The sequence below is a fragment of the Pseudophryne corroboree genome, chromosome 2 (assembly GCF_028390025.1).
Source record: "Pseudophryne corroboree isolate aPseCor3 chromosome 2, aPseCor3.hap2, whole genome shotgun sequence".
Taxonomy (NCBI): Eukaryota; Metazoa; Chordata; class Amphibia; order Anura; family Myobatrachidae; genus Pseudophryne; species Pseudophryne corroboree.
Genome location: NC_086445.1, coordinates 697,901,002 through 697,922,383, shown reverse-complemented (window position 1 = coordinate 697,922,383; position 21,382 = coordinate 697,901,002). Strand labels below are relative to the sequence as shown.

Sequence of the window (21,382 nt, the reverse complement as noted above, 5' to 3'; positions counted from 1 at the left end):
CAAATTTTCTGGTTACGGTTCTGGTCTGTGGAAATGGACTCTAAGAAAACCATGGAGGTACTCCCCTTTAAAGGAGACATTCTTTTCGGAGAAGACCTCAACAAGATAGTGGCTGACTTAGCGTCTGCTAAAACAGCATGTCTTCCTAGTACTGCTCCTTCGGGGCCGAAGGCTAAGAGTACTTCCTTTCGCTCCATTCGTCCTTCAGGGAAAGCAAAATGTCAGGCGTACCCGAAACAGGTTCGCACTTCCAAACCCAATAAGCCCAAACGGGCCTGGGCTGCCCGTCAGCCTGCTTCCAAAACTGACAAGCCTGCTGCATGATGGGGCTGGCCTCCCTCTGGGGGATCCCAGAGTGGGGGGCCGACTTCTAGGGTTTACCCAGGAATAGTCAAAGACCACTTCCGATGCCTGGGAACGGGAAGTCGTCACTCAAGTTTACGCCGTATCCTTCCAGAATCGTCCCCCTCGTCGATTTTGCCTGACAGACGTCCCTTCGGATCAGGTGAAGGCAAAAACTCTTAATTCGGTGGTACAGTCCCTCCTGGACTCAGGAGTGGTAGTACAGGTGCCTCTGGCTCAGAGAGGCAAGGGGTACTATTCACCTCTGTTCCTAGTCCCGAAACCGAATGGGTCTTCCCGGACCATTCTCAACCTCAAGTCCTTGAACAAATTTGTGAAGGTCTCCAAGTATCGTATGGAAACTCTTCACGCTGTTGTTCTGGCTTTGGAACCTGGGGATTTATATGGTCTCCCTAGACATACAGGATGCTTACCTGCATATTCCCATTGCATTGTCGCATCAGCAATACCTGAGGTTTGCGGTTGGCAACCTCCATCACCAATTTCGGGCGTTAGCTTTTGGTTTGACCATGGCTCCGAGTTTTCACCAAGGTCATGGCGGTAATGACGGCTGTACTCCGCCGTCAAGGGGTCAGGATCCTACCGTACCTGGACGACTTGTTGATCCTGACATATTCCCCAGAAATTCTCCTACGGCATCTGGATCTTACTATCCAGTTTCTGCAAGCCCACGGCTGGCTCATCAACTGGAAGAAATCTTCCCTGGTCCCTGCTCAGAGCATGGTGCACCTGGGGGCGTTGTTGAACACTCACAACCAGCAGTTGTTCTTGTCTCAGGAGAAAGTCCTGAAGCTTCAGGTCAGGATTCGATGCTTCCTATCTCGTCCGCAAGTGTCGATACATTCGGCAATGCAAGTGCATTCGACATGGTGGAGAACGCTCAATTTCATTCCCGCCCTCTGCAGAAGCTAATTCGTGCCAAGTGTGACTACCTGCCTCACCGGATCAGATCTCAAATGATCCCCTGGTCTCCGGAGGTCCGTCTGTCACCGAGCTGGTGGCTTCAGGACCAATGATTGAGCAGGGGCCGTCCCTTCTGGATCTCCAACTGGGTCCTTCTGACGACGGATGCCAGTCTGAGAGGTTGGGGCGCGATGCTGGAGCAACACTCCCTTCAGGGTCGGTGGACAAAGGAGGAGTCTCTCTTCCCAATAAACATTCTGGAATTGCGGGCGGTGTTCAACTCATTTAACTGGCCCAGCATTTAATACAGAACAGACCTGTTCAAGTACAGTCGGACAACGCCATGGCAGTGGGGGAATTATCACTGATTCTTCAGTGGGCAGAACGCCATCTGCCAGCCATATCGACAGTGTTCATTCCGGGGGTCCTAAACTGGGAAAAGGACTTTCTCAGTCGTCAGGACGTACACGCCGGAGAGTGGATCCTCCATCCAGAAGTGTTTCAACTCCTCGTGGACAAGTGGGGCCTTCCAGATGTGGACCTGATGGTGATCTCCTCGTTCAGGGCCCCTGTGTATATCAGGATTTAGCCTGGTTGTCTTTGACGGCGTGGCTCTTGAAGCTTCCGTCTTGAGGGCCAAAGGATTCTCTGAGGCTGTTATTCAAACCATGTTGAAGGCCTGGGAACCGGCTTCTGCTCGGATTTACCATAGGGTCTGGAATTCTTACTTTGCTTGGTGCGCATCTAACAATCATGACGCTTACAAGTTTAGTACAGCAAAACTTATTTTGCCTTTCTACAACAGAGCCTGGCCATCAAGGTTCATATTTCTGCCTTGACGGTTTGGTTCCAGAGAAAAATTGCGACCTTACCTGATGTACATACGTTTACTCAGGGTGTGTTGCGAATTCAACCTCCCTATATCCCACCTGTGGCCCCTTGGGACTTGTCGGTGGTATTGGAGGCGTTGCAAGGGTCTCCGTTTGAGCCTCCTGAATCTGCAGACCTTAAGTGGCTTTCTCTTAAGGTATTGTTTCTGCTGGCTATTGCCTCTGTTAGAAGGGTGTCGGACTTGAGTGCCTTGTCTTGCAGGTCACCATATCTGATTTTTCACTGTGATCGGGCGGTTCTTAGAATGCATCCTGGGTATTTACCTAAGGTGGTGTCGTCTTTCCACCTTAATCAGGAGACTCTGGTTCCGGCCTTGGCCTCTCCTGAATTGTCTACCAAAGAGCGGTCGTTGGATGTGGTACGGGCTCTCCGTATCCATGTGAAGAGAACTGTCTCCATCAGGAAGTCAGATTCTCTTTGTTCTGTTTGGTTTTCACAAACGTGGCTGGCCTGCTCACAAGCAGACCATAGCCAGATAATTAGAATGGTGATTGCACATGCTTATGTACAGGCTGGCCTTCCAGCTCCTGCTACCATAAAGGCCCATTCTACTCTGTCGGTTGGACCTTCTTGGGCGGCCCGCCGTGGTGCGACCCTTGAACAATTGTGCAAGGCGGCTACATGGTCCTCAGTGAACACGTTCATGAGGTTCTATGCCTTCGATACTTCTGCCTCCCAGGATGCTTCCTTTGGACGCCGGGTTCTTGTGTCCCCTTCCATAAGGAACTGCTTTAGGACATCCCCAATGTCATTCCTGTGGAGCCCAGCAGTGCCGTAACTAGGTATGTGCCGGCGGTGCCTGGCACACAGCGCATGTGCACTGAGGGCGCAGGACCGCCGGCAACACCTGTGGGTTCCCGCTGCTCAGTGCTCGTCTGCAGAAGCACTGTAGCTACAGCGGCGGAGCAGGACACTAGATGTGATTGCCGTATGTCCGGTTCTGTGCCTCCTTGTCTCCCAGGCCGCCTGTTTGTGCTGAAACGGGGTGTGGCTACGGGTCCGCGATTAGGCCACGCCCCATGACTTTGCTGTTTGGTCTGTGCATCCGTCTCTGCTACAGCTCTCCTTGAGGTAAAGTTGCCACGAGGGGAGGGAAGGGGATGTGTGTGTGTGTGTGGTGTGACTGTAGTTGACAGGCTGTGTGTGTGTGTGTGTGTGTGTGTGTGTGTAGGGACTGTCTGCCATAATGTGTAATATGGGGAAGCTGTCTGCCGTAATGTGTAAAACAGGGGACGCTGTCTGCCGTAATGTGTAAAACGGCCGACGCTGTCTGCCGTAATGTGTAAAACGGCCGACGCTGTCTGCCGTAATGTGTAAAACGGCCGACGCTGTCTGCCGTAATGTGTAAAACGGGGGACGCTGTCTGCCGTAATGTGTAAAACGGGGGACGCTGTCTGCCATAATGTGTAAAACGGGGGACGCTGTCTGCCGTAATGTGTAAAACGGGGGACGCTGTCTGCCGTAATGTGTAAAACGGGGGACGCTGTCTGCCGTAATGTTTAATAAGGGTACGCAGTCTGCCGTAATGTGTAATAAGCGGACGCTGTCTGCCGTAATGTGTAATAAGGGGACGCTATCTGCCGTAATGTGTAATACGGGGATGCTGTCTTTCGTAATGTGTAAAAAGGGGGACGCTGTCTGCCGTAATGTGTAAAAAGGGGACACTGTCTGCCGTAATGTGTTAAAAGGTGAATCTGTCTGCCATAATATGTAAAAGGGGCTCTACCTGGTGTAGTGGTGCTACTGTGTGGTGTAATTTGAATAATAGAGACTACTGTGCACAGTAATATGAATTGGTATTATTTTGTGGCCACACCCCTTCCCCATGAAGCCGTGCCCATACATATTTTTTGCGCACTGCCCCTGTTTTGCATAGAGGGGGGGGGGGGGGGGGCGAGGCTGTTTCTTGCACACAGCGCTAAAATGTCTAGTTACAGCACTGGAGCCCAGTGTACCCCGCAGCAGAAAACGAGATTTATGGTAAGAACTTACCGTTGTTAAATCTTTCTGCGAGGTACACTGGGCTCCACAGGGCGCCCACCCTGGCGCACTTAGCTTCTTTGGGTTGGTATGGCATTAGTTGCTGACACCTTCTCCTGTCGTGAGAATGTGGTGTATGTGGCTACTAATGGTTGTCGTCTCTTTTACCTGCTACTGCATTGGACTGGTTAACAAAAAGTGAGCTCCTGTGCACGGAGACGGGGTTATAGAGGAGGCGGCGCTATGCATCTTGGGAAGAAGGTCAAAGCCTTGAGCCTGTTGGTGTGTCGGATCAAGATCCTACTCTACACCCCAATGTCATTCCTGTGGATCCCAGTGTACCTCGCAGAAAGAGATTTAACAACAGTAAGTTCTTACCATAAATCTCGTTATCTTCCTAACATATGGGGAAAAAAGAGAATTAGTGATGAGTCGGTGAACGAGGGCTTTCGTATGTGTATATGTATGTGTGTGTATATGTATGTATGTGTGTATATGTGTGTGTGTATGTGTATATATATATATATATATATATATATATATATATATATATATATATATATATATATATATATATATATATATATATATATATATACATATACATATACATATACATATATATATACATACATATATATATATATATATATATATATATATATATATATATATATATATATATATATATATTTGACGTCCTAGTGGATGCTGGCGACTCCGTAAGGACCATGGCGGATAGCGGCTCCGCAGGAGACTGGGCACAAAAGTAAAGCTTTAGAGCTACCTGGTGTGCACTGGCTCCTCCCCCTATGACCCTCCTCCAAGCCTCAGTTAGATTTTTGTGCCCGAACGAGAAGGGTGCACACTAGGTGGCTCTCCTGAGCTGCTTAGTGAAAAGTTTAGTTTTAGGTTTTTTATGTTCAGTGAGACCTGCTGGCAACAGGCTCACTGCATCGAGGGACTAAGGGGAGAAGAAGCGAACTCACCTGCGTGCAGAGTGGATTGGGCTTCTTAGGCTACTGGACATTAGCTCCAGAGGGACCGATCACAGGCCCAGCCATGGATAGGTCCCAGAGCCGCGCCGCCGGCCCCCTTACAGAACCAGAAGACAGAAGAGGTCCGGAAAATCGGCGGCAGAAGACGTCCTGTCTTCAACAAGGTAGCGCACAGCACTGCAGCTGTGCGCCATTGCTCTCAGCACACTTCACACTCCGGTCACTGAGGGTGCAGGGCGCTGGGGGGGGGGGGGCGCCCTGAGACGCAATAAAAACACCTTGGATGGCAAAAAATGCATCACATATAGCTCCTGGGCTATATGGATGAATTTATCCCCTGCCAGAATACACAGAAAACCGGGAGATAGGCTCCGCCCCCTTCTCGGCGGCCTTATCTCCTCAGCACACTGGCGCCATTTTCCCTCACAGCTCCGTTGGAGGGAAGCTCCCTGGCTCTCCCCTGCAGTCACTACACTACAGAAAGGGTTAAAAAAGAGAGGGGGGCACTAATTACGCGCAGTATTAAAAATACAGCAGCTATAAGGGGAAAAACACTTATATAAGGTTATCCCTGTATATATATATATATATAGCGCTCTGGTGTGTGCTGGCAAACTCTCCCTCTGTCTCCCCAAAGGGCTAGTGGGGTCCTGTCCTCTATCAGAGCATTCCCTGTGTGTGTGCTGTGTGTCGGTACGTTTGTGTCGACATGTATGAGGAGAAAAATGATGTGGAGACGGAGCAGATTGCCTGTAATAGTGATGTCACCCCCTAGGGGGTCGACACCTGAGTGGATGAACTGTTGGAAGGAATTACGTGACAGTGTCAGCTCTGTATAAAAGACAGTGGTTGACATGAGACAGCCGGCTACTCAGCTTGTGCCTGCCCAGACGTCTCATAGGCCGTCAGGGGCTCTAAAGCGCCCGTTACCTCAGATGGCAGATATAGACGCCGACACGGATACTGACTCCAGTGTCGACGGTGAAGAGACAAATGTGACTTCCAGTAGGGCCACACGTTACATGATTGAGGCAATGAAAAAATGTTTTACACATTTCTGATAATACGAGTACCACCAAAAAGGGGTATTATGTTCGGTGAGGAAAAACTACCTGTAGTTTTCCTGAATCTGAGAAATTAAATGAGGTGTGTGATGATGCGTGGGTTTCCCCCGATAACAACTGATAATTTCTAAAATGTTATTGGCATTATATCCTTTCCCGCCAGAGGTTAGGGTGCGTTGGGAAACACCCCCTAGGGTGGATAAAGCGCTCACGCTTGTAAGAACAAGGGCTCTACCCTCTCCTGAGATGGCCGCCCTCAAGGATCCTGCTGATAGAAAGCAGGAGGGTATCCTAAAATGTATTTACACACATACTGGTGTTATACTGCGACCAGCAATCGCCTCAGCCTGGATGTGCAGTGCTGGGTTGGCGTGGTCGGATTCCCTGACTGAAAATATTGATACCCTAGATAGGGACAGTATATTATTGCCTATAGAGCATTTAAAAGATGCATTTCTATATATGCGTGATGCACAGCGGAATATTTGCCGACTGGCATCAAGTCTAAGTGCGTTGTCCATTTCTGCCAGTAGAGGGTTATGGACACGACAGTGGTCAGGTGATGCGGATTCCAAACGGCATTTGGAAGTATTGCCTTATTAAGGGGAGGAGTTATTTGGGGTCGGTCTTTCAGACCTGGTGGCCACGGCAACAGCTGGGAAATCCACGTTTGTACCCCAGGTCGCCTCTCAACATAAGAAGATGCCGTATTATCAGGCACAGTCTTTTCGTGGGCAAGCGGGCAAAAGGTTCCTCATTTCTGCCCCGTGACAGAGGGAGAGGAAAAAGGCTGCAGAAATCAGCCAGTTCCCAGGAACAGAAGCCCTCTCCCGCCTCTGCCAAGCCCTCAGTATGACGCTGGGGCTTTACAAGCAGAATCAGGCACGGTGGGGGCCCGTCTCAATGAATTTCAGCGCGCAGTGGGCTCACTCGCAAGTAGACCCCTGGATCCTTCAGGTGATATCTCAGGGGTACAAATTGGAATTCGAGACGTCTCCCCCTCGCCGTTTCCTAAAGTCGGCTTTACCGATGTCTCCTTCTGACAGGGAGGCAGTTTTGGAAGCCATTCACAAGCTGTATTCCCAGCAGGTGATAATCAAGGTACCCCTCCTGCAACAGGGAACGGGGTATTATTCCACACTGTTGTGGTACCGAAGCCGGACGGCTCGGTGAGACCGATTCTGAATCTAAAATCTTGAACACTTACATACGGAGGTTCAAATTCAAGATTGAGTCACTCAGAGCAGTGATTGCGAACCTGAAAGAAGGGGACTACATGATGTCTCGGGACATCAAGGATGCTTACCTTCATGTCCCAATTTACCCTTCTCACCAAGGGTACCTCAGGTTTATGGTACAGAACTGTCACTATCAGTTTCAGACGCTGCCGTATGGATGGTCCACGGCACCCCGGGTCTTTACCAAGGTAATGGCCGAAATGATACTCCTTCGAAGGAAGGGAATTTTAGTTATCCCTTACTTGGACGATTCCCTGATAAGGGTAAGATCCAGGGAACAGTTGGAGGTCGGTGTAGCACTATCTCAGGTAGTGTTGCGGCAGCACGATTGGATTCTCAATATTCCAAAATCGCAGCTGATTCCGACGACTCGTCGTCTGTTCCTAGGGATGATCCTGGACACAGTCCAGAAAAAGGTGTTTCTCCCGGAGGAGAAAGTCAGGGAGTTATCCGAGCTAGTCGGGAACCTCCTATAACCGAGCCAAGTCTCAGTACATCAATGAAAGGGTTCTGGTAAAAATGGTGGCTTCCTACGAAGCAATCCCATTCGGCAGATTCCACGCAAGAACTTTCCAGTGGGACCTGCTGGACAAATGGTCCGGGTCGCATCTTCAGATGCATCAGCGGATAACCCTGTCACCAAGCACAAGGGTGTCTCTCCTGTGGTGGTTGCAGAGTGCTCATCTTCTAGAGGGCCGCAGATTCGACATTCAGGACTGGGTCCTGGTGACCACGGATGCCAGCCTGCGAGACTGGGGAGCAGTCACACAGGGAAGGAATTTCCAGAGCTTATGGTCAAGCCTGGAGACATCACTTCACATAAATATCCTGAAGCTAAGGGCCATTTACAATGCTCTAAGCTCAGCAAGACCTCTGCTTCAAGGTCACCCGGAGTTGATCCATTCGGACAACATCACGGCAGTCACCCACGTAAACAGACAGGGTGACACAAGAAGCAGGAGGGCAATGGCAGAAGCTGCAAGGATTCTTCGCTGGGCGGAAAATCATGTGATAGCACTGTCAGCAAGTGGGGACTTCACCCAGAAGTCTTCCACATGTTTATAAAACTCGACAAGTATTGCGCCGGGTCAAGGGACCCTCCGGCAATAGCTGTAGACGCTCTGGTAACACATTGGGTGTACCAGTCAGTGTATGTGTTCCCTCCTCTGCCTCTCATACACAAGGTACTGAGAATTATAAGATGGAGAGGAGTAAGCACTATATTCGGGCTCCGGATTGGCCAAGAAGGACTTGGTAACCGGAACTTCAAGAGATGCTCACGGAGGATCCGTGGCCTCTACCTCTAAGAAGGGACCTGCTCCAGCAAGGACCCTGTCTGTTCCAAGACTTACCGCGACTGCGTTTGACGGCATGGCGGTTGAACGCCGGATCCTGAAGGAGAAAGGCATTCCGGATGAAGTCATTCCTATCCTGATCAAAGCCAGGAAAGATATAACCGCAAAACATTATCACCGCATTTGGCGAAAATATGTTGCTTGGTGCGAGGCCAGTAAGGCCCCGACGGAGGAATTTTCAACTAGGTCGATTCCTACATTTCCTGCAAACAGGAGTGTCTATGGGCCTGAAATTAAGGTCCATTAAGGTTCAAATTTCGGCCCTGTCAATTTTCTTCCAAAAAGAACTAGCTTCAGTCCCTGAAGTTCAGACGTTTGTGAAAGGGGTACTGTATATACAGCCTCCTTTTGTGCCTCCAGTGGCACCTTGGGATCTAAATGTAGTTTTTGGGTTCCAAAAGTCACATTGGTTTGAACCACTTAAATATGTGGAGTTAAAATATCTCACATGGAAAGTGGTCATGCTGTTGGCCCTGGCCTGGGCCAGGTGCGTGTCAGAATTGGCGGCTTTATCCTGTAAAAGCCCTCATCTGATTTTCCATTCGGACAGGGCGGAATTGAGGACTTGTCCTCAGTTTCTCCCTAAGGTGGTTTTCAGCGTTTCACCTGAATCAACCTATTGTGGTGCCTGCGGCTACTAGGGACTTGGAGGACTCCAAGTTGCTAGACGTTGTCAGGGCCCTGGAAATATAGGTTTCCAGGACGGCTGGAGTCAGAAAATCTGACTCGTTGTTTATTCTGTATGCTCCTGCTTCTAAGCAGACTATTGCTCGTTGGATTTGTAGTACAATTCAGCTTGCACATTCTGTGGCAGGCCTGCCACAGACAAAATCTGTAAAAGCCCATTCCACAAGGAAGGTGGGCTCATCTTTGGCGGCTGCCCGAGGGGTCTCGGCTTTACAACTTTGCCGAGCAGCTACTTGGTCAGGAGCAAATACGTTTGTAAAATTCTACAAATTTGATACCCTGGCTGAGGAGGACCTGGAGTTCTCTCATTTGGTGCTGCAGAGTCATCCGCACTCTCCCGCCCGTTTGGGAGCTTTGGTATAATCCCCATGGTCCTTACGGAGTCCCCAGCATCCACTAGGACGTCAGAGAAAATTAAGAATTTACTTACCGATAATTCTATTTCTCGTAGTCCGTAGTGGATGCTGGGCGCCCATCCCAAGTGCGGATTGTCTGCAATACTGGTACATAGTTATTGTTACCAAAAAAATCGGGTTATTGCTGTAGTGAGCCATCTTTTCTAGAGGCTCCTTTGTTATCATGCTGTTAACTGGGTTTAGATCACAAGTTATATGGTGTGATTGGTGTGGCTGGTATGAGTCTTACCCGGGATTCAAAATCCTTCCTTATTGTGTACGCTCGTCCGGGCACAGTATCCTAACTGAGGCTTGGAGGAGGGTCATAGGGGGAGGAGCCAGTGCACACCAGGTAGTTCTAAAGCTTTACTTTTGTGCCCAGTCTCCTGCGGAGCCGCTATCCCCCATGGTCCTTACGGAGTCCCCAGCATCCACTACGGACTACGAGAAATAGAATTATCGGTAAGTAAATTCCATATATATATATATATATATATATATATATATATATATATATATATATATATATATAATATATATATATATTGATCAAAAGATGAACGTGGCACTCACAGGACTTGTCTCCACAGTATATACGGGCGCGGGACGCCACCGTGTATACTGAGGAGCCGTTTCAACCACACTGGTAGTTTTCCTCAGGGGCTAATGACTACTACCAGTGTGTGGTTGAAATGGCTGTCAGGCCGCTGTTTGTATTACTTTGCTACTGATGGACTGAATAAATCCTCTTCTGCTAAAACGTGAATGTGGATCCAGCATCTTTTCAAAACTATATTGGAAAGGGAGTGTCAATGTTTATCTTTTTTGGACCCTGCACCACGACCGTTGGTATTTTGTTAACCCTTGCCAGTGTGCTGTTTCTCTTCTTAGATATATAGCTCTATCCAACAAAAACGAGGCAGCACTCAGAGGCTTGTTTAGTGAAACAACTTTAGTAGCAACGTTTCGGGGATGTACTCCCCTTCATCAGGATAACCAAACTGTGCAAAAAGTGACATATAAATAGGTACACTCACTCATTAGGACTTCCCCCCCCCCCCCCCCCCCCCCCCCTGCCCGGACACTGCAGCCACGGCGTCCCGGACCCATTGTCCGCACTTCTCAATACCAACTCCCGGAAGTGACGCCGCGGGTCACTAAAGTTGTTTCACTGAACAAGCCTCTGAGTGCCGCCTCGTTTTTGTTGGATATATATGGGGGTGTAATACCAGAGTGGAGGGCACACATCTATCTAATCTGTCCTTCCCGAAGTGGACTACATCCTTGTAGCTGTGTATTGCCATCTCTTTCAGTCATTCTGCCAAACGTAATGGGAATGTGAACAAGATAATTTATTTTAAAGTGGCAGAGAAAAAGGTACAGTATAGCAGTTCCTCGCACTAATAAAGGAAACAGTAGCAGTGGGTTTATATTCCCAGTGTAGAATAAGTTATATTCCCATGTTCTACTATCCTAAATAAATAGCCAGGACATTTACTGTACTTGTAGAGATGTCAGTTGCAATGATCAGAATTATTACACCTTATTTTCTCACTTTTAGAGGTTTATATAATGAAGTGTGCTGTGTCAAAATACCGTATTTTTTATTTTTGCCCCAAAATTTAATGCATAATTTTATTAAAGGCAAAGCATGCCTTTTTAATAAAATCTATACTTTAGATCCCACTGCAAAATTTGAAGAAGAGCTATGATTTGGCCAAGCAAAAAAAAAAATGAAGGCTTGTATTCAGCATATACTCAACTTCTGTTCTTTTTCAGTGCTCCAAGAATTTTGGAAATCGTTCGGTGTGACAGTTGTGAGTATGAAATTAATGTCTGACTATCACTATAAAGTAGTATTATATATACAGGATATTATTGCAGCTTATTCAGGTTTGGAGAAAATGTGGGCGTGGGGTTCATATTTGTGGGCATTTTGTAATGTGATAGAGGAGTTTCCAATGCAGCGCTGGATACAGTTTATTTGTTCTGAACTGATGTACCTTTCACTAATTATACAGCAATGTTTATGGGCATCTACAATATACAGAATAGAGCCATATAATATCCTGTTCTTTCCAGTAAAGTGTTGCTTTTATTAAAGTACTTACTAGTTAGATGAATATGGAGCTATTGTCCAATGATTAGCCAAATAATAATCCAAATATGACTTTAATGAACTTAATAGTAAAATGAATGTATTACATGCATACACATGGGCTCTAAGAGCACGTTTGACAGCTTCAGTCATTTTAGACACCTGGATATTCTGTGATCCGGTAATAACAACTAGTGGAAATTACATTTCCTATGTTTTGTTAGCGTTGGTAAATGTAAGGTCTGTTAATTGCACCTTTAGAGGTTTTTGCAAGTTGCTCTGTTCAAAGCAAGCCAGCAGTGATGTTTGTCAATGGTGTGAGCCAAAATAATAACATAATGCTTGTTATTTACCTCCACATGTCTCTAAGAAAGGGGGAGTTGTTTTTTTTTTTTTTTTCATATTAGGTGAAGAAATTGGAAGATTCAGAATTGGTATTTTTGGGAGAGAAAAAAAATTGGCATTTTTCTTTTTTACGCAGCAGACTTTTTTGCGCAGCAGACTGTTTATCTCTTGCTGTAGAGAAATTTTTTTTTTCCTCAACTAGTTGGGGAGATTATTATTATTTTTTTTTTATTGCATAAACAAACATTTTTTACCCCTACGGCCTGATCTGTGTTGCTTGAACGTCGCTGGTTATACAACGCCACATACAACTGCACCCTGTCCTTCACCTGTCTTCCATTTCCACTCCCACAAATTAACTTTTGGATTGATGGTTCGTCCGGCCTACAGGAGAAATGTCATGCAACCGACTGAGAAATAACTGATATCTGAAAGTTTGTCTCTGGTGAGTTGATTAGGAATTCAAAGGTGATTATGGATATACCCTTAACTCTTGCACCGTGTCCAGTTGCTAGGAAACTGATAGACTGTATGCATGAAAAATGTGTACACTAATGATGTTCATCAGGCAGCCCTCTGAGCCCTCATCATCGGTCCTCATCTCCTTTGTGCTTTATGAGCAGATTTCTTTACTTTTAGGCTAGCTCTTGTGTTAAATATCTGCTGATTTGTTATTACAGATGCGGGTCTTTTATTAAATGTATTGTTTCAACTAATTTACTTAGGTTAAGGGGAAATGTGCGATTAAATGAACCCACAATGTGGTCCCTAAAACGTATATGCGGTTGCATATCATTTGTGTATGCAGTCAGCCTGATTCGGAGTTGTTTGCAATTTCATATGCAGCCGCATCTAGTGATTTTTGCTTACTTCTCATGAGTCCCTGGCTGCATGCACATCTTTGTGAATGGAAGCACAATTCAGGGCCACGTGGATCTCGTTTGTTTCCCTGCGAATGTTAAATGTGTGTTTCATTATGGCAACAATGCAAATGCACGCAAGAGAATCAGTTGTGAGTGTCGCAAGTAACTCGCTATTGAATCATGCGTATATATTCTGTATGCCATATTCAGACACCTCTCCTGCACCTAGCATGGTGTAATGCAAGTGCCAATAATGATAAATACTGCTGCTCTCCCATACTCAAGTGAGGCGGTGCTATCACATTGATTAGTATTTATAAGTATAGGCTGTATAGTCGCATTAGCATTCTGTACGCGATCCATTTGCATTCCAAATTAGACCCAGTATTTGCTTCTCAAAAAGAAAAAGAAAAAGTCAGCAGTGTTTTTGTGTTACTGTTTTTGTTGTTGTGTTTTGTTTTGTTTTTGTGGTAAACCATGTATATCCTCACTATTATGCTGAAAATATTAAACCTCCTTTGAGGTCAAATGCACAATTTGCATTGTAGATACAGTACTAAACAGTCCCCAAATCTCTGCAGAAACATTTTAAAATAGACACATGGCAAAGCCTTTTGTAACGTAATCTTCTAACCACAGCAACTGATACTACTTATGTTCATCAAACAAGTCTAAATATTTTGTGTGCAGAAATCTAGAAAAGGCTTTTGACAATGGCACTTACAATGCAGCCTAGTGATAGTTTGCACCTGCCAAATTAGATGGTAGTGTAATCCGTCACAGTTGAAGAATATAAAGATATTGGCTGCGCAATCAATGTCGCTATTGGTTTCAAGGTATAAAATGATTTGCGTAGCTCTTTACAGCTGTTTCATAAATATAGTGTGCTACTGTACAGATCATTCAGTCTTGGTATAATCCACCCTTTACTGACACGTGTCAGTGAGAAAGCTGGTGTATATGTATGGTCTATGGTCAAAACATACTTTCCAAATCTATTTTTATGTGATTCCCATTGGTTCTGGAGCTTGTCGGCGCTGTGCTCAACCCCTGAACTCGAGATGTAACAATGATATGCCAATGGAGCATTGCAGTCTGCACAGGGAAGTACAACACTCCCCAGAGCATCTGCCGGGAGGCTGTACAGGCTGCCGGGTACCTGCTTGGAGCATCCTGAGGATGCTCTGGGCAGCTCTGCATCAGAGAGAAGATACTGTCAGGAGGATGCTGATTCAGGCACCTGCAAGCTTAATGCAGGGCCCTGTGCAGCGGTACCGCTCACAGTCCCTGATGCCCGTGATACGTTATATGCTGCTTATTGGGACATCCGTAATAGTATGCTAAGTACTATTTATTTCACATTGCTATTATGTTCCAAATATTCTGTTTGCTGTATTTTAATTTAATATACTTTAAGAGGAGTTTCCACTTAACTGAGCATACCCGTTGAGGGTTGTTTAAAATAGAACAACTTTTTTAAAATGGAGGCAGCTGGCAAGTAATTAAGGGTGACATGTACTAAGCAGTGATAAAAGTGGAGAAGTTGCCCATGGCAATCAATCAGCATTGACGTAACATTTATAATTTGCATAATATACAATTGTACGGAGCATCTGATTGGTTGCCACTGGCTCACTTCTTCACTTTTATCACTGCTTAGTGCATGCCCCCCTAAGAGAGAAGTTGTCAAGTAATTAAGAGAGTGCAGCATTGACTGTAGACCCCTGCCCTGACAGAGAACATTCCTAACCTACTGTCTGTGCATAGTGCTGTATGAAGCAGTCCAGAAATCTGTTGACATTGGAAGAATAAATTCCAAACGCCAGTGTAGAAGTCCCTTTTAATAGGGTTGGGCCATCATGTGTACCCAGCATTGAGCCTACCGATGACTTGAAGTAGCATCATTCTTCCAAAAGAATGTAATTTAAATAGTTGTAGGTTTACATACATATAGTTTCAGAATGTCCCATAAATGCTATCTGTGGTTCAGGTTTTGTGACTGATACCCCTTTTACACCGCCTGAAATATCTCAGGTTTTTGCACAGGAGCATACAAATACCCAGAGTGCAGGCAGTGTAAAAGGGTTCCCTCTCCAAAACCCTGGATGCATTTTGCCGGGAATCCAACCCGGCTATCGACCAGGGTTGGATGCGGTTAAGACCCGTGTAGGAGGCGATATAAATGGGTAAACCGGGTCATCCGACCCGATTCCCATTTGCAGCATGGCAGACCTCCCGAACCGCAGTGTCTGGAGGGCGGTCAGATGGCTGGGGCTCACGGTCACACTGTTGCCATGCTGTGCTTGAGACTGGTGACATAGCGCATGCTGTCTATGCAGTAGCGCCATGTCGAGTGCCCGGCAGTGCCAGAGGCTGGATGCAGCACTGCAGCTTCCAGACTGCTGGGCTTGCCCCCAGCGTGATGCCCAGAGTTCCCTGCCATGTTTCCCGGCGCTTGGAGATTACATACTCTCTAAGCACCGGCCCAAAAGAAAACTGTGCCAATCTGCCACTGTGGTATAAAAGGAAGGGGGGGGGAGGGGTAAGAGTGAGTTCCTGGTCTGACCCGGCTTGAAACCGTGTTCCAAGTCCCGGGTCGGATCCAGGTAAAATGGAATATCCGTGTCATGCTCCCCAAACCATTGGCTCGGTTTATTGGGAGCATTGTTACTCTGAAAGGCATGTAATACATGCTGCAACATAAGGTGAAGATGATCACTCTGTCATTAGATGGCGAGTAGCATTGGTCTTTCCTTCTAAGCATGTCCCTTCACCTAAACATTGCAAGGAAAATATAACCACATCATTACGGAGACACAGTAATAAGTTGTTGCTTGAGTGTCACATGTGCACTAAAGGAATAATGTCAAGAACATGGGGAACACTGATTCATCTGGCCATATCGCTTCACAGATTATAATTGTTAATGTAGGTCATTTTAACCAATGTGTTGTCTAGATATGTTTTCTTCATTAAGTGCATTTACTTACTGTCTCTTATGTAGAGAGTTGTCGGTGCACTGCAGGTGTAATTCTGACAAGCAGCTCGGTTGTGAGCACAGATGTCCAGCAAAGGCGATGATTGTTACTTCTATTTTTATTCCACCTGCACTAAGGTAACATTCAGTTGGTAACAATCACAAGAATTAAGTTATTCAAATCCTTTAAAGTACATTAAATTAGTGCTTCCACAAAAGTAAAAAAGAACTATGTACTATAGAGGGTGAGTCAGCGGTGTCTGAATGGATGATGGGGATAACTGGGAGAGTACTGTCTGTTTTACCCTGCGCTGCCATTTTTCTTGCTTTCAGAGATATACTAAACTAGTCTATTTGCCCAACTATTTGTGTGCAGTTCGGTAAAGATGAATTAGTAAAATGTCAGTGTTTTCTTTCTTCAGGGTGACAGCTGTCCTTTCCGACACTGCGAGGCAGCCTTAGGAAATGAGACAGTCTGTAATTTATGGCAGGATGGATGTTGTTTTCGTCAAATCTGCAAGTTTCGACACATGTCGATTGATGTAAGTGATCAAGATCAATCAATATAGACCAATAGATATCCTTATTTGTATTTAGTGGAAAAAGTGCTTGATTGAGCCATATGTTCAGTAACCTCAAATTTATACCCAAGTTCTATTCCCACTCTGGGTGTCGTGGACACCCACGAGTGGGAATAGTCGTGGGCCCGATGCCGGCATTTTGGCGTCCGGGATCCCGGCACCGGTATGCTAACCGCCGGGATGGTGACTACATCCCAAAGAAACACATATAAGGCTGTGAATGCTAGTTTATGGATTTATTTGTCTTATTAATAACAGTAATAAAAATTTGATAAAACACAGACTGCTTTGTAAAAAAGGCAATAAAAGTAAACCACCATACATTTACTTGCAGCACTGACCTAAGCAATTGAATATAAATACATATATTTAGCAATAAATACAAGAAATCAGATAAAATAATATATATTGTACTAGAATTTTGTTCACTCTCTGAATTAAAAATTACTCTCTGGAGGCGCAATAAAGTCTGATTGCCTGCACAGTCACAGTGACATGGCCCCTATAAATCCACATAATTGCCATTTATTTGTTAAGTTAGTTATATAGCGCACCCATATTCCACAGCACTTTACAGAGAATATTTATTAACCGTTTCTTATATAGCGCAGCATATTCTGTTATGCTCCATATTTGGCTAGTCACATATGTTCCTGCCCCATTGGAGCTTGCAATCTATATTCCCTCCCACATGTGTGTACACACACACACATGTGTCTACATACAGTACATCTTTGTTATATCCCGCCATGTATGGCACGGTTTTGCATACCATAGACGCAGATATTTAGCCATGCCTTGTGATTTTTCTTAATTTGCTTCTTTAATATGTTACTTTCTCTAACGTCCTAGTGGATGCTGGGGACTCCGTAAGGACCATGGGGAATAGCGGCTCCGCAGGAGACTGGGCACAGCTAAGAAAGAATTAGGACTACCTGGTGTGCACTGGCTCCTCCAGACTTCAGTTAGAATCCTGTGCCCGGCCGAGCTGGATGCACACTAGGGGCTCTCCTGAGCTCCTAGAAAGAAAGTATATGTTAGGTTTTTTATTTTACAGTGAGATCTGCTGGCAACAGACTCACTGCAGCGAGGGACTAAGGGGAGAAGAAGCGAACCTACCTAACTGGTGGTAGCTTGGGCTTCTTAGGCTACTGGACACCATTAGCTCCAGAGGGATCGACCGCATGGAACCGGCCATTGGTGTTCGGTCCCGGAGCCGCGCCGCCGGCCCCCTTACAGAGCCAGAAGCAAGAAGAATCCGGAAAATCGGCGGCAGAAGACATCAGTCTTCACCAAGGTAGCGCACAGCACTGCAGCTGTGCGCCATTGCTCCTCATACACACTTCACACTCCGGTCACTGAGGGTGCAGGGCGCTGGGGGGGGGCGCCCTGAGAAACAATAAATACACCTTGGCTGGCAAATATATCACAATATATAGCCCCAGAGGCTATATATGTGATAAATACCCCTGCCAGAATCCATAAAAAAGCGGGAGAAAAGTCCGCGAAAAAGGGGCGGAGCTATCTCCCTCTGCACACTGGCGCCATTTTTCCCTCACAGTTCCGCTGGAAGGAAGCTCCCTGACTCTCCCCTGCAGTCTACACTACAGAAAAGGGTAAAAAAGAGAGGGGGGGCACTAAATTTAGGCGCAAAATACATATATAGCAGCTATAGGGGATATAATTTAGTTAATCCCTGTATTATATAGCGCTCTGGTGTGTGCTGGCATACTCTCTCTCTCTGTCTCCCCAAAGGGCTTTGTGGGGTCCTGTCTTCTGTCAGAGCATTCCCTGTGTGTGTGCGGTGTGTCGGTACGGCTGTGTCGACATGTTTGATGAGGAGACTTATGTGGAGGAGGAGCAGGTGCCTATAAATGTGTTGTCACCCCCTGCGGGGCAGACACCGGAGTGGATGGACTTGTGGAAGGAATTACGCGAAAGTGTCGACTCCTTACATAAAAAATTTGACGACATGCCAAATGTGGGGCAGCCGGCTTCTCAGCCCGTGCCTGCCCAGACGTCTCAAAAGTCATCAGGGGCTCTAAAACGCCCGCTACCTCAGGTGACAGACACAGATGTCGACACGGATACTGATACCAGTGTCGACGACGAAGAGACTAATGTAATGTCCAATAGGGCCACTCGTTATATGATTGAGGCAATGAAAAATGTTTTACACATTTCTGAGGTGACCCCAGGTACCACAAAAAAGGGTATTATGTTTGGGGAGAAAAAACTGCCAGTAGTTTTTCCCCCTTCTGAAGAATTAAATGACGTGTGTGAACTAGCGTGGGCTTCCCCTGATAAAAAATTTGTAATTTCAAAAAAATTACTAATGGCGTACCCTTTCCCGCCAGAGGATAGGTCACGTTGGGAAACACCCCCTAAGGTGGATAAAGCACTTACGCGCTTATCAAAAAAGGTGGCACTGCCGTCCCAAGATACGGCCGCCCTAAAGGAACCTGCTGACAGAAAGCACGAGGCTCTCCAAAAAGCTATATATACACACACTGGTATTATACTGAGACCAGCTATTGCCTCAGCATGGATGTGCAGTGCGGCAGCTGCATGGTCAGACTCCCTGTCAGAGAACATTGACACCCTAGACAGGGACACTATATTGCTAAACGTAGAGCATATTAAAGACGCTGTCTTTTACATAAGAGATGCACAGAGGGATATTTGCCGGCTGGCATCAAAAATAAGTGCACTGTCCATTTGTGCCAGGAGAGGGTTATGGACCCGGCAGTGGACAGGGGATGCAGATTCCAAAAGGCACATGGAAGTCTTGCCTTATAAGGGTGAGGAGTTGTTCGGGGATGGTCTTTCAGACTTAGTTTCCACAGCAACAGCTGGGAAGTCGGCATTTTTGCCACATGTCCCCTCACAACCAAAGAGAGCACCGTATTATCAGGTGCAGTCCTTTCGCCCCCAAAAGAGCAGACTGGGTAGAGGCGCGTCCTTTCTGCCCAGAGGCAGAGGTAGGGGAAAAAAGCTGCAGCATACAGCCACTTCCCAGGAACAAAAGTCCTCTCCCGCTTCTTCTGCTAAGTCCGCCGCATGACGCTGGGGCTCAGCAGACGGAGCCAGGTACGGTGGGGGGCCGTCTCAAAAACTTCAGCAATCAGTGGGCTCGCTCACAGGTAGATCCCTGGATCCTTCAAGTGGTATCTCAGGGGTACAGGCTGGAATTCGAGACATCCCCTCCCCGCCGTTTCCTCAAATCTGCCTTACCAACGACTCCTTCAGAAAGGGAGGCTTTGTTAGAGGCAATTCACAAGCTGTATTCCCAGCAGGTGATAGTCAAGGTGCCCCTACTTCAACAAGGACGGGGTTACTATTCCACAATGTTTGTGGTACCGAAACCGGACGGTTCGGTGAGACCCATTTTAAATTTGAAATCCTTGAACACATATTTAAGAAAATTCAAGTTCAAGATGGAATCGCTCAGGGCGGTTATTGCAAGCCTGGAAGAGGGAGATTACATGGTATCTCTGGACATCAAGGATGCTTACCTGCATGTCCCCATTTACCATCCTCACCAGGAGTACCTCAGATTTGTGGTACAGGATTGTCATTACCAATTCCAGACGTTGCCGTTCGGCCTGTCCACGGCACCTAGGGTATTTACCAAGGTAATGGCCGAAATGATGATTCTGGATACGGTCCAGAAAAAAGTGTTTCTCCCAGAGGAGAAAGCCGAGGAGCTGTTGTCTCTAGCGAGAGGCCTCCTGAAACCAAAACAGGTGTCGGTGCATCATTGCACGCGAGTCCTGGGAAAGATGGTAGCTTCCTACGAAGCGATTCCATTCGGCAGGTTCAATGCCAGAACTTTTCAGTGGGACCTGTTGGACCAATGGTCCGGATCGCATCTTCAAATGCATCTGTTGATAACCCTGTCTCCAAGGACCAGGGTGTCTCTGCTGTGGTGGCTGCAGAGTGCTCATCTCAGAGAGGGCCGCAGATTCGGCATACAGGACTGGGTCCTGGTGACCACGGATGCCAGCCTTCGGGGCTGGGGGGCAGTCACTCGGGGAAGAAACTTCCAAGGACTTTGGTCGAGTCAGGAGACTTCCCTACACATAAATGTTCTGGAACTGAGGGCCATTTACAATGCCCTAAGTCAAGCAAAGCCCCTGCTTCAAAACCGGCCGGTTCTGATCCAGTCAGACAACATCACGGCGGTCGCCCATGTAAATCGACAGGGCGGCACAAGAAGCAGGGCGGCGATGGCAGAAGCCACAAGGATTCTCCGTTGGGCGGAAAATCACGTGTTAGCACTGTCAGCAGTGTTCATTCCGGGAGTGGACAACTGGGAAGCAGACTTCCTCAGCAGGCTCGACCTCCACCCGGGAGAGTGGGGACTTCATCCAGAAGTCTTCCAACTGATTGTAAACCGTTGGGAAAGGCCACAGGTGGACATGATGGCGTCCCGCTTAAACAAAAAGCTGGAAAAATATTGCGCCAGGTCAAGAGACGGATCCTAAAAGAAAAGGGTATTCCGGAGGAAGTCATTCCTACGCTTATTAAAGCTAGGAAAGATGTAACCGTACAACATTATCACCGCATATGGCGAAAATATGTTGCGTGGTGTGAGGCCAGGAAGGCCCCAACGGAGGAATTCCAGTTAGGTCGATTTCTGCA

At 46.7% G+C, this 21,382-nt stretch overlaps 1 protein-coding gene across 6 annotated transcripts in view; it reads left to right on the top strand.

The window, feature by feature from the left end:
- The window catches only part of ZC3H11A (zinc finger CCCH-type containing 11A), a 179,772-nt gene that overhangs the window by 43,139 nt on the left and 115,251 nt on the right, over positions 1–21,382 (top strand). For 2 of the 6 annotated variants that reach the window (XM_063955262.1, XM_063955267.1), the window contains exons 2-5: positions 11,654–11,691; positions 12,708–12,762; positions 16,185–16,295; positions 16,580–16,699. In XM_063955262.1, coding sequence (XP_063811332.1) covers positions 16,242–16,295; positions 16,580–16,699 — 174 coding nt within the window. In that variant the 5' untranslated portion in view covers positions 11,654–11,691; positions 12,708–12,762; positions 16,185–16,241. Of the gene's footprint in view, positions 1–4,336; positions 4,504–11,653; positions 11,692–12,342; positions 12,763–16,184; positions 16,296–16,579; positions 16,700–21,382 lie in introns of all 6 variants that reach the window. The other 4 variants (XM_063955266.1, XM_063955265.1, XM_063955264.1 and 1 more) reach the window with 4 other exon arrangements.